Raw genomic sequence first — 12,823 nt, forward strand, 5'->3', positions numbered from 1 at the left:
CTCCTTCTCTGGAGCCTTTCCAACCCTGTCTGGATGTGTCCCTGTGCAACTTGCACTAGATTCTATGGTCCTGTTCTGGTAGGGAGGTTGGACTCCATGATCTCCAGAGGCCCCCTCTAATCCCTGACATCCTGTGATCTGCCTCTCTCCCATTAGTCTTGCTCTGCACTTGCCCTCTTATTCAAAGCAATGACACTCACATAGTGCTGTGCTCATGGTCATGGTCTGGGAATCCTGGTAACCAAGGTCCATATTCAGTCAAATTCATGGCAGTGTTTCTAGTGCCCTGCTCCAGGTTTGTGCAGTGTAATCAGCAAAGCCTTTGGCTGTGTTTTCAAGCAGCAAGTGGTGATATAAAATGGAAGAACTGCACAGAATGTTGAGGGCCTTCTTTCTGTGTTTCACAATCCACACAGATTAGAAGGAGGTAGTTGCAAAACCTCCTTTTTTGGGTGTTTTTGTAATCACGTGGATGGTCTGAATGAAATCGGTGCCCTTGGTAAACAAACCCTTTAACTTCTTTCTCTGCACAGCTTGCAAATAGTGTGGCCCTCATGCAGCTTCCATAGGAACAGTACTAAGGAGAAATATTTTCTTCACTGAGAGGCTCCTTCTATGACACACAGATTTGTCATTGGCCGGAGAATTCACTGAGGAGCTGTTTCTTACTGAGCCCCAGATCCTGTGTCAGTCAGAGTCCATTTTAATGGGGTTGTCTCAGTGGTGAAGATTTGGAAACAAATCTTTGTTTTCCCTGTTGTGACCCAACTGAAGAATGCAGTCCCAGGGGTTACTTAAAAGGGAGAAGTGAGTATGTCTGAAGCATTACTGTGTTGTGCTTCATATATTGCAGTCTGCTTTGGATTTCTCCTTACCTAACTTAGTGCAGTGCACCAAAGATTGGTGATTTGAGGCTTTTGCTTTCTTTTTTCCAGAGGAGTTTCAAGTTGTTCTTAGAGGAAATGGCTTAACCCTTGGTGGGAGGACTGATGGCATTACTTGTACCTATCAAGTGAACGGAACTACGATTTGTAAGTATTGAAGTTTGAGATGGCCTGCTTTTATATTTCCTAACAAGTGATGCATTTTGCTTCTCATTATCTCATTTAATTATAATGAAAAGTAGAATATTTAGGATGACAGAGACAGGGAAGCTCTCAGGATTAGTAAGAGGGTGCAAATTATTTTGTATCTTGCTGAGTGGTTTGAGTTTGCTACTAACTACCATTAGCTGTAAACCATGAGTGGTGTTTGGCTGCCTGGCAGGCTGTGGGAGAGGACATGGTGATAACTGTCTGTCTCCTGATGTTCAAGTGGGGAGAAGGTTGCTGATGGAAGAAACAATACCACAGGGTGTACTGGCTGGCCAAGTGCCCCTTCTTGTAAGGTGGCCCAGGACAAGACATAGGCTTTCACCCTGATTCCCACTGTTTTCCAAGCTGCCCTTAGCTTGTCTTGGAGCATGCTGGTGTACGCAGCGTGGTGCCATCATGCTGTTCATTTCAGAGGCTCGGTAGGGTGTGGGTGCCCTCCTTCTTCCTGGAGTTCCTGCAGAGATGTAGAATAAGGCCAAGTCAGAGCAGCTGGCACTATTTTGTCCTTATATTTACCATAGTTCTTCAACTCAGTATCTCAAGCAGCATTCTCCTCCAGGGGTGGGTCTTGCTGCAGCCTGGTCTCCATCTGGACTTGAGTTTCCTGGGCTATGAAAAGACATTCTCTTTCAGAGTGACGATAGAACCTTTCACAGGCACCTTCCCTGAAGCTTTATCAGGGCTGGTATTTTGTTTTGGGAGGTGCAGATGGGTGCTTTGTTGTTATTAGTACTCATCATTGGCCAGTGACAATCTCTAGTGCTTCCTTCATCAAGCTACAGGTGCCACTGGGGAAATTTTTCTGAGCAGACTGCTGCAGAAGTTAGAAGAGCTCTAAAAGTCATTGCCAGGTAGTGCAGTGTTTTCTTCATGCAAGCTTGCTCATGGAGAGTGTGATTTTCAGCAAAGTACTCAGAACTTGGCCTTCTTTTGCTCTGTGCATTAACTTACAGCAAGGCAGATGAAAAGTCATGCTGGAATTTGGATTAGTCTCTGCGTGCTGCTCTGTTCCCTCAATTGGCACAAGGTAGATGATAGTGGTAAAAAAATTCCATTAATGGAAACCTCTGCTGTTATCCAGATGCTAAAGGGAATGGCTAGTCTAAATACATCCAACTCCTTGCTCCAGCAGTATCCTTTAGAAGCAAGACTGGAAAATGACCAAAAATGCACCTGTAGAAAAAAACAACTCAATTTTTCCCTACCTCTGTCTGATTTTTGTCTTAGCCTGTCTTTAGTTCCTACCCAGCTGAACACATGTTCCCTGTGTCTTTTCTTCCTTACTCTGGATGTCAGATATACTGGAATTGGCTGCCAATCTTTTCTGCCTCTTAAATCTCTAAAATAATGTGGAAGAATAACAGGATAGTTCTGGATAAAGGCAAATGGTGCATATAAATTCTGCTTGTGTAAATTTCCCTTTGGTTTTAATAACATAGCAAACAAAAGTAACAGTTTTTAAACTGTAGCTTGCTTATTTAAACTTGGTACACAGATTGGCTTCATAGAGCTAGAATTCAGGATGTGGCAAAATTATTGCTGCTGTTATGTATTTGTTATTGTGATGTCCCTCTTTGAGAAGTGAGGAAACAGTCTGGTTTAGTTCCAGGTGAACAGAACTGATAGGGTAAGTAGCTGAGATAGCAGTTACCTGATCTGAGGATAATGGAACTTAGACTGCCTGGTTTGCAGCTCTTCAGAACTCCGCAGTTCTGTTCCTGATCTGCTCCTGATCTGTTTCCCTTGAGCAGCCATTCCTCTTACAGTCCAGTCTGTCCAGGTGGGGAAGTAAAATGAGAGCACCTCCTTCCCTGGAGAGTTCTGGGGCTTGCATCAATGTGGCTGTGTCCATAGTGGCACTTGTGCCAGCCATGACCTGGTGGAGGCAGGGACCTAGAGAATGTGAGAAGTGAGGAGGGATTTAGCCATTTTCCATTATATCACAAATCTGAACCTCCCCTGTCCTGCTGGCAGGTGCCACTGTCAGACTGAAGTTGTGGCATCGTTTTGTACTGATGCTAGTGGCAGCACCAAAGTAGAGTCCCTAATGACAGGGAGCTTGTGGTGTTGTTTGGATTCAGGGCTGTGCTGCCAATGTCACTCCTAGGAACTTGGATTTCAGTGTGCTCTGTGCTGCAAATGGGGGAAGAATCCACTCTGGAGAATGCCCAGAGGAAACTGGCAAGGGTGGGCAGAAGCCCAGGACATAACCTGTAAGGAAGGACGGAAAAGATCAGTTTGTTACAGCTACATCAGGAAAAGTGACCAAAGCCATTGAATAGGATTCATGCAGGCTGTTGCAGGGCTGGAAGTGCTAAGATGAGCTCTCCCATCCCACTGAGAACAAGGGGTAACAGGTTGCAAATTCTACAGCAGGTCTAGGTGAGGTATTAGGAGCATGACTCTCACTGTAAATGTTCCTCAGGCCTGGAAAAGGTTACCTAGAAAGCCTTTTAGCAGCTTGGAAGAGGGTCACTGAAGAATGACTGAAGTGTGTTGTCTTCTTTAACCTTGGATGTGCTTTCTGACCCTGCTCTCTGCAGTCCTCTGGTTGCTCACAGCCTTACCTAGGTGTGCCATGGTGGAAATAACTGCACTTGGGCAGAGTGAAGACTTGCTAGCATCTAATGTGAGCTCTAAGACCTGCCCTTTCCCAACGGCTTTGGGAAGGGTGTGCTAAGGCACAGGCAGGGACAGGATGGCAGAGCAATGTGTTCACTGCAAGTTGCAGCATAAATACACAATCTGCTGCATGGGGTCTTGCCAGAGGCCTCTACAGCCCACACAGGTTCTTGTCTTCAGCAATGGACAAGAGCAAAGGTTTAGAGAGTAGTACAGGAAGGAAATAAGGAAATGTAATGTGATCACCTGACAGACAAGGTCATTCTCTACAGTTCTGTGCTGGGTTCCAAGCACTTTTGTCTCTTGGGAGACCTAAGAGAACATTGAGGCAAGGATGAACAAAAGGATAGGAAGGGTTCTTTGAGGAATGACATGGTCCCAAGAAAGGGAAAATTGTTCCTATGTCATGGCATTCTCCTCTACAGGAAACTGGCAGTCTCAGCAGAGCCCCCACCATCTGGGGCATGATGGAGGCCACTGGCATGGGGATGGGCTCTGGTGTTCCTGAGAGCTTGGGACCAGCCTCAGAGCAAACCCTTGTTTTGTCAGTTCTGGTGTTAAACGATGCATTTGGCATGCTTTTTCTTTCTGCATTTATAAAGAACCATTACCAAATGCTAGAAAGGAACCCTGCCAAATGTGGCTGTGGGATAGAAAAATAATCTATGAAACATACCATTAAGACAAAAACATATGGCAATGTGCTAATCCCTCTCCCCCACCTCACAACTAGCCCCAAATCTAGGCCAAGCAGTCAGTGCAGATTATAGCACATAAGAAAAGCTCATTTATGCTAACAGCTCCTCCTTCAGCTGCCCCTGAACTACTCGTGTGTCTGCCTGTTCCCTAAATGCGGGACACAGTCATCTCCAAGTTTATCTGGCAGATCATTTATCTGCTCTGATCCTTAAATCAGGAAACAGTCCATGCTTGCAAGAGCAGCTCCAGTATGGAAATTAAGAATGCTGTCATGGAGAAGCTTGGGAGGATGGTTCTGTACTCGGGAGCAGAATTCATCTCATCTTACCAAATGGATGAGCTCCCTTCTGTCCTCTTCACAGCTGCAGCAGAGAAGTGCTCATGGACACAGTTCTCTCCAAGTACTGCTTTTTGAGTGTCAGAGCTCCTTGAACAGTTGGAGACTCAAAAACATGAGGAACACTCGTGCTCCAGTGCTGAGCAATGAGATGGTCCTTGAATGCAGTGAATGTGGCTGGAGCTAATTAGAAACAAACCTTTACCTTCCAGATGTTAGGAAACCCCTAATAATGTTCTTGCTCTGCAAAAGTGGCCTGGATTCTAGGATGTCATCTCTCTGGAAGAGCATGAGCTGACCTGAGCAAAATCAGCAGTGTAATGTGGGCTCACACTCTCATTTAGAGCCAGCTCAGGGTTCCTGTGTTCAAGGTGCAGCTTGAAAAAAAGCAGCAGCTGTATTCCCTAACTCTGCTTGCCCTGCATGCAAGTTCCAGACACCACTGAATCAGTCACCACCAGCTGTGAGGAGAAAAGGGACCTTAGAGCATGTTCGCACCTCAGCTTCTCACTGGAACAGCGCAGTAATGAAGCTCATGTGATTTGTTCTTGCAGATGAAAAACCAAAAACAGTGGAATCTGACTTTTTGCTCTGCCCTGCACCCATCCTATACAAAAGTGGCCAGTAAGTACTTGAAACAAATGTCCCCCTCTGCTTTTCTGGAGCTGGGCTCGCTCTTGCTGATGCTAATTGTGAGGGGCTTTGGCTAGAGGCAGTGCTTTGTTGGTTTGGGGGTGGGGGTGGTGTTGCTTTTTGTTGTTTGTTTTTGGTTGTGTTGGGTTTTGGTTTTTTTCTTCCTTCCTTCTGGTGCATTTGCCAGCTTTGGAGTGGGCTTTAAATAGTCGTCTGTGACCAAACCAATTTGGACAGTGCCTTAAAAATGAATATTCAGCCAGTTTATTAAACACTGAAAAGGTCTGGCTTGTCAGAAGTTTTATGCAGATTAGCTGTTTTAACAGGGCATAATATGCTCTCTTCTGGATAATCTTTGGGCTCATTGTTAAATAGATTACATTATCACTGACACTTACAAGCTATTATTAAAATTATGTGTCAAGATGCATAGAACTGCTCACCACGTCATGGTAACAGCAGCAGCAATCCCCTCACAGCGCTGCGGCTCGACCGCGGTTCCAGCCGTATTCTACGTGTCACTGGCCATGGCTGCACATTACTTCTGGCCCTTTGAGAACTAATCCTTCCCTCCTCCTCTCAAATTCAGACGTGCCTGAGGCTTTAAAGATCACTTCAACTTCATTGTTCAGATTTGTGAAACTCTGAGCTAGTTGGAAGTCTGAAAACTGCGTGTCAGGTCTTGGCGCTGTGGGAGGGCGAAGGCTTGCAGGCTGCTGGCTTTCTCCCCGTTCTGCGAGTGGTTCTTCCCAGAGAGCTCTTTGGGATGAGGTCAGGGTTAGTCCAGCAGGAAGCACAGCAGTTCTTACAGCTCTGTGATGAATTTTCTGTGGTCATTCTTTGCAGTTTGAGTGTTTTGCATAGATGATTTTCAGTGGTTACTTTTCTGAGTTGAGCACAATTGGTCACCTGAGTTGTGCTGTGAGCCTGACAGCAGAACCCCAGATACACATCTGGCTTGTGCATTAAGTAACAAGTGGGAAGAGGAAAGCTGGAAAGCAGTACCTTCAGTGATTAACCCCAGCGGAAGAGGGCGAGGTGAATCACCGCCGGGTTGCTGCATCGGAGCCTCTGTGCAGCAGCCAGAGCTCCCCTCTGGAGGGGGCAGGGAACGCAAGGATGGTTACCTAGAGAGCAGAGCAAGGGGTGGCTTTTAATGCTGTGACTGAAACATTCTTTCACATGGTCTTGTTAGATGTGCAGCAGGAGCTGGTTAGACCTGTGTGCCTGTGCATGAAACAGAGCACTGCAGCATTTCCATCTGAGCTGGGCTGTGTGTTTGTGTGCCAGCTGTGCAGCAGAGCAGCTGGGACAGACTGCTCTGAGCTAGACCAAACCAGCACCACATGCAACTGGGAAAGAACCAGTTCTGTCATCAGAACGCTGTAAATCAGTCCAGCTAACAACTCCTCCTCTCCATGCCAACTATTTCACTGGAGTTACCTTACAAGAGAAGGGGAACAGCAGCCAATTAGGCCCTCAGCACTGAGCACCCCAGGACCGAGAGCTGTAAATGCCTTTCCACATACTGTTAGTCTGAGGGTATGCAAACAGCCCATCCCTGCCAAAGGGATGTGAAATGCCTAGAATGCTTCTGTAGATGAAAGCACAGTGGCAGCTGTTGGAACGTGCTGCATTTCTTCTTGCCCTGTAAAGAGCTTGTTTGGCCTGTGAAACATTGCTGCAGCAGACAGCTGCAGACCATGTTCCCGGCTGTGCACTGTTCTGCTCAGCAGTGTTTGCAGGGAAGAGCACAGATTTGTTTTCAGAAGTTAACTGTGTTACAATATACCTCCATAACCTGATACTGAAGCAGTTACAGCTTCGGCCCAGGGACAGGCAGTTTGCCGTGCAGAAGAGTGACAGCTAGAGGGATCTGTCCATACTCTCAACTTCCACTGGCACAGCTCAGGCTATTGCTGGGTAACTCCCAGTAATTCTTTCTCTGCTGTACCTAATATTAGTTGCTCATGCAGCAACAACTGTTCCTTTTTTTCTAGTGCTGTTTTTACTGGAATTAAAAGCAACACAAGCAGACAAACTTATCTTTGTGACTTTAAACATGCAGCTTTGTTTCTGGGTAAACAGTAGAGACTCAGCAGCTTTCATTATCTTTTTCTAATTGAAGGCATTCCCTGTGATGAATTTGCAGTTTTCACACTCAGAACAACAGAAACCCATACAGAACAGGTCGAAGTACCCAAGATGTTGGGTTGGTAAACCCTGTCTCCTGGAATTATGCCATTGTGTATTTCTACTTTTCTTTCCAGCTGCTGGCTGCATTTAGTAAGGTACCTCAAAAAAATGCCAGCTATAGATTTAACCAAGCATTCTTCTCAAAGCCTGCTTTTTCACAGTGCCATGTAGCAGATGGATGTGGTGTCCTTAGGTTATGTGACAACCTGACTGTGCTGCTTGTGGCATTTTAAAATACCTTCTTGTCATGCCACTTTGGAAGTGCAAAATCACAGTCTGCTTACAAACCCAGCTCATTCAGATTAGCTAACAAATGAGAACTGCATTACAGGAGCATTGTATGCTCTATACAAACAGCAGAAGGTATTGAATTCATCCAGAGAAGGAGAGTACCATGTGCATTCTGCAGGAAGATGAGACAAACCAAAGGTGAATTGCTTTAGGTACTTGGAGAGGTCACCTCTGTGTGGTCAGGGCAAATCTGACACTAAGCTAAGCTGGTTTACTGAAAAGGACTCGGGTCCTATTGCTCTGTGCAATTAAAGGCCAAATGTTTTTAGGGTCTTGCTGAGTATTTGAGAAAATGAGTTCCTGTTTTTAGCTTAAGCTGAAATGTGCTGTCCTGCCACAACTCAAAGGAAGCGAGCTCCATCAGAAATGTTTTTGCTCTGTCTGCTGCTTTAGATGTTTCTGTAGTGGTTGTGTCCTTTGGAAAGAAGGCAGTGTGTATTATGTAAGGTTGTGTTTTTGCTCCACCTTTGCCTTTGTTCTCTACGTTTTGCTCTTGAGTTCTCTTAGTATGCATTCAGGAAACCTGTCTGTAGGTTTGGCTTCCAAACAGATGGCTTCTGCTCCTCCGAGGCAGTGGCAGAACCCTCTGCCTGCAGTGACACGACCAGCATACAGTTCTCTTCTTTCCTCAACATGGAGAGATTCTCATTTTTTTTGATGAGCAGATGATAATACCAATTTAACCAGCACATCAATACAGTGTTTTACTGAAGTACTTGTAGTGAATATTTACTTGTCTACTACTTTACTACCTCTTTTTGTTTAACTTCTACTTTCTTCTTGGACTGTTAAGGAAAGGCATTTTGGATGTGCCTACTGAAAAAATCCACCTTGGTTTTGTGCAGATAACTCTAATCAAATCAGGAAAGATTAGGTCTAGGCTAGGCAGTGAGTTACTCAGAATGAACCACCAGGGTGAGAAATTACTGCTCTTACAATAGTTCAGAGAACTACCTAGGTTTATCTTATAATGCAGCTGCAGTGTTGCCGGTCAGCTTCCCCTTTTGTGCATCCTGCACTTGAGTTCTCCAGTATTTGCTCTAAGATTAGCTCACAGAATGAAGTGAGCCTTTACCCCATGGTCCAGTGAGGATGTCATCTTCTCATCCCTTGAAAAACATTGGCTAAGTCTTTCTGAGCATGTGCACAAACAGCTGGTTGTTTGGAACACCAGTTGAAGGGCAAGCTTGGGATTAAGTGGGATCACTGCTTTCGTTTCAGTGTCACGGGCTTTCCATCTCTCAGTTGAGTGACATGAACACCCTTGCAGTGAATGGCACTTAGCTACCTGTGCAAGGGGTATCCTAGGCATAAGTGGGCAGTATCTTTCTCTTCAAGCTTGTAAGCTTGAGGAATAACAAAGCCAAAAAGGATGAATCCAAACTCAAAGCAGAGTGCAAGTGAAGCTCTGCTGACAGTTACCTTGACTGGGCACTTGGGTGGTGTGCAGAGATGGTGCAGCCTGCACTGCTGCTTTTTAATGACCTCGTTTGCCCCCCATTCAAATTGTGTTGGCTTCAGCTTGCATATCCCTTCCTGCATCCTGTCCAACACGAACAGCTGGTGGCACTTAAAAAACAAAGACTAAATAGGAATTATTTCTCGTGTGGTAGGCAGCAAAATTGCTGTGCTTCGTATTCCAGAAGTCTTGGCTGCCTCTAGTAGCTGACTTGGGTTTGGTCTCCAGTGTGTGGCTTGCTTGAAGTAAAGCAACAGCTATGCACAGGGTGTTAGCAGGCATCAAGAGGTTTATGCATGCCTAGTAGTAAGAGGTCTTGTTAGCAGCACAAGTTCACAAGTTTAGTGGTAACTACAAATACGCTTTCTACCCAGATGCTCCACTGTGCAGTTACTGAGGGATGAATTAACCCTGTTGTTGAGAATCTGAATGTGCTTGGAGAAGAAATAGCTCGGAGTCTTACAAATGTGAGAACTTCTGTCCTAGAAGGAAAATCTAGTGGGAATGATCGCTAGGACTGAGCATACTGCTTTATGTTTCTGAGCTGCAAATGCTACCTTGAGACATGCTTTTATCTGGCTATTAGGCTGACTTCTCACAGGAGGAGCCTGTGTCATTCAAGTCTTTGTTCTCTCTGTTGACAGCAGCTGCTATGTTGGTTTTGCTCTCATTTGTGAATGGGATGGCAGCTCAGAGGGAATTCAGAAACACCACCAACATTGTGGTTTCTGCACTGTCACTTCTCACGTCTTTAGATTTTTATGTTTTCTGCTTCTGGTTTATCACTCATTTCCTTTTGAGCTTGTCTTTACAACTTAGATATTGTCCTTTCGCCCTTTGGAGTAAAAAGATGAGGGAAGAAAGTGACCATCTCCTTAATTTTTGTAGCACCTTCAGCTTTTAGGTAACCTATTTGATAAACTGGTCTTAGCACCTATGGCACCCACGTGTCTTCAGGTGTTTCTCAACTTCTCCAAAAATGAAAATAAAACCTTTGAGGGGGATTCTGTTTCACATTCAGAATATCAGTTGTTTCTTTCACGGCAGGAGAGATGTCCTGTAACGTTCCCTAATGCTGTCTGGCTGTTTGACAGCTTACATTACCTGCCCTCTGTTCATTTGTTTGAGCCAGTGCTAAATTAAGCTTCTTTTCTTTTCTGTACCGTTTTTCATAGCCTGTGACAGCCTGAAGGCAGGAAAGCTTTCCCATTCTGTGACCAAAGCTTTGGTAGGCTGATATGAACCTCTGAAGTACAGGTTGAGGGCAGAATTTGCTGCTTCTGTTTATAACTGTGAGGGTTGAGGACAGTGAGAATTAACCACGAGCTTTAAGTGAAACATGGCTCTGAGAGCATCTCTCAGGAGGGGCTTAAGGGAAGCCAGGGTTCTGCCTTCTGCAAGAGCTTGTAAGAGAGCAAAGTTTGGAACCCAGTGCATTTCTTCACATAGGTCTCTGGCAAATGAGTGTAAAAAGTGCTGCAGGAACTCACTGAAAACATCGCTCCTTGTAGGTCAGAGGATGCACCAAGGAGTTTCTGCTCACTGTATGAGGGACCTTGAGCATTCTATACAGCAGCTGTGCAGGCAAAAACTAAAACGACCTGAAAACCCAGGAATTCACACCCAAGCTGGCACAGTCCCTCTTGCCCTGGGTTTCTGCCTCCCTGGAAACAATCCTCAGTACAAAGAGCAGGCATAGACTTGGAGTGAAAATTGTTTCCATGACAGTGAAACAGTGGCACTTTTGAGTCTAGCTTCCCAGTTCCCAAGTGTCATTTTTGTTAATACCAGCACCAGTCTTAAGAGGAAGAGCATGGACATGTGAAAGCAAACGGACATAGTGAAGATGAATGGATCCTGGGCTCCATCCTGCAAATTACCTCATTTGGTTTCTAGACAGCTGCTTTCATTTGAGAGCAGCTGAAAGGTGTTCTACAAAATGGTTGTCATGGCAGGCTGTTAACAAAGGATTCTGACCACCCTGCCCCAGCTAGCCCAAAGACAGAGCAGCTGTGCCTTCACTCTAGCCACGGCTGCTCGTCATGTGAACTTGGGAGCCAGAAACTTCAAAATCAACTCTGAATTTGCTGCCTTGGGCAGGAAGAGAACCTTACATTGTGCAGCAGGGGGTTGGGGTCGTCATGCAGGCACCTTCAGGGATATAGCCAAGGTATGCAGGAGCAGTGGAGCCATCCTTCTTCAGCTTTTACTTGACTACTTTCCACTGTTAATTCCTTTTTCTTCTCCAACATCTTCTAGGTTCTTAAGCAAGCTTCCCTGCCTCCTCCCAACTGCTAGGATCCTTGCAGTACTGACATGCATAGTTAAGGCAATTACTTGGTGCTTGACAGTAATTAGTACATAGTGATCAGATTTCAGGAGTCTCCTTTTTTACTGCAGCTCCTTTTTGGGATCTTTACTTTTTCCCCTTCTCTTTTCTGTGCTTGATGGTGGCTTGGAAGAAGTCAAAGCAGTGTTAAAGAGGTGAAGCTTTGTAAGGTGACTGATGTTGAATATGTTTGCCTAATTAACTTCTGGCTAATAATTCTGTAACCCATTAAGTAGCTAGTTAGTACATGTTTGGAATAAACACATCTGGTCCTGCAACGAGTGAAGGCTCTGCCTGCATGTGGGTGACAGATGTGATGGTGGTTTCCCCAGTGCTCTCTATTTAATAATTAACAGCACACTGGTGGAGTAGCCTTAGACAGCCAGCCTCAGAGCCAGCTGCATAGTCTCAGAGCTGTGTCTGTAGACATGTGCCTTATCTCCTTAGTCTGCTGCAGCTAGTACATTCCTCCTCCTTTCGTATTTCAAAAGCTGTCTGTAGCTCTAAGAAACGCTCTCTTAAACAACTTTGGGCTCTTGGATTCTGCTCAGCAAGGCAGCAGGAGAAGGAGTAGTTAGGTCAGGCCACCCAAGGGGTGAATGGTCTGGAATTCACAAGCTTTGCAGATCGATCTCCCTTAGCAAACAAAGGGCATGTGGAGCAGTCCCACCCTGTTGTTGCATCACTGGGAGCTGTTGGGCTAGGTTTGGAAGCATCCTGCTGTTGAAGGCAGTGACACAGAATCCTAGAACTAAGCAGGTTGTAAAAGACCTTCGACATCATCGAGTCCAACCTATCACCTAATAACTTCTAATAAACTAAACCATGGCACCAAGTGCCTCATCCATTCTCCTTTCAGACACCTCCAGGGATGGTGACTCCACCACCTCCCTGGGCAGCCCATTCCAATGCCAATCACTCTTGCTGTGAAGAACTTCTTCCTGAAGTCCAGCCTAAACCTCTCCTGACACAGCTCAAGACTGTGTTGGGAGAAGAGGCCAACCCCCACCTGGCTACAGTCTCCTTTCAGGTAGTTGTAGAGAGCAATAAGGTCTCCCCTGAGCCTCCTCTTCTCCAGGCTGAACAACCCCAGCTCCTGCCTGCTCCTTTATGTGGTCAATGGCTTCCTAGGTTGGAGTAGCTGGGAATTCTGACCAGGATCA

General features: G+C 45.6%; 1 protein-coding gene across 5 annotated transcripts in view; it reads left to right on the forward strand.

The window, feature by feature from the left end:
• Positions 1 to 12,823, forward strand: part of ANTXR2 (ANTXR cell adhesion molecule 2) — an 88,732-nt gene that overhangs the window by 23,811 nt on the left and 52,098 nt on the right. For all 5 annotated transcript variants that reach the window (XM_064149648.1, XM_064149647.1, XM_064149644.1 and 2 more), the window contains exons 9-10: positions 936 to 1,031; positions 5,307 to 5,376. In XM_064149648.1, the coding sequence (XP_064005718.1) occupies positions 936 to 1,031; positions 5,307 to 5,376 (166 nt within the window). The remainder of the gene's footprint in view (positions 1 to 935; positions 1,032 to 5,306; positions 5,377 to 12,823) is intronic.

Source organism: Pogoniulus pusillus, chromosome 10 (assembly GCF_015220805.1).
Source record: "Pogoniulus pusillus isolate bPogPus1 chromosome 10, bPogPus1.pri, whole genome shotgun sequence".
Lineage (NCBI taxonomy): Eukaryota > Metazoa > Chordata > Aves > Piciformes > Lybiidae > Pogoniulus > Pogoniulus pusillus.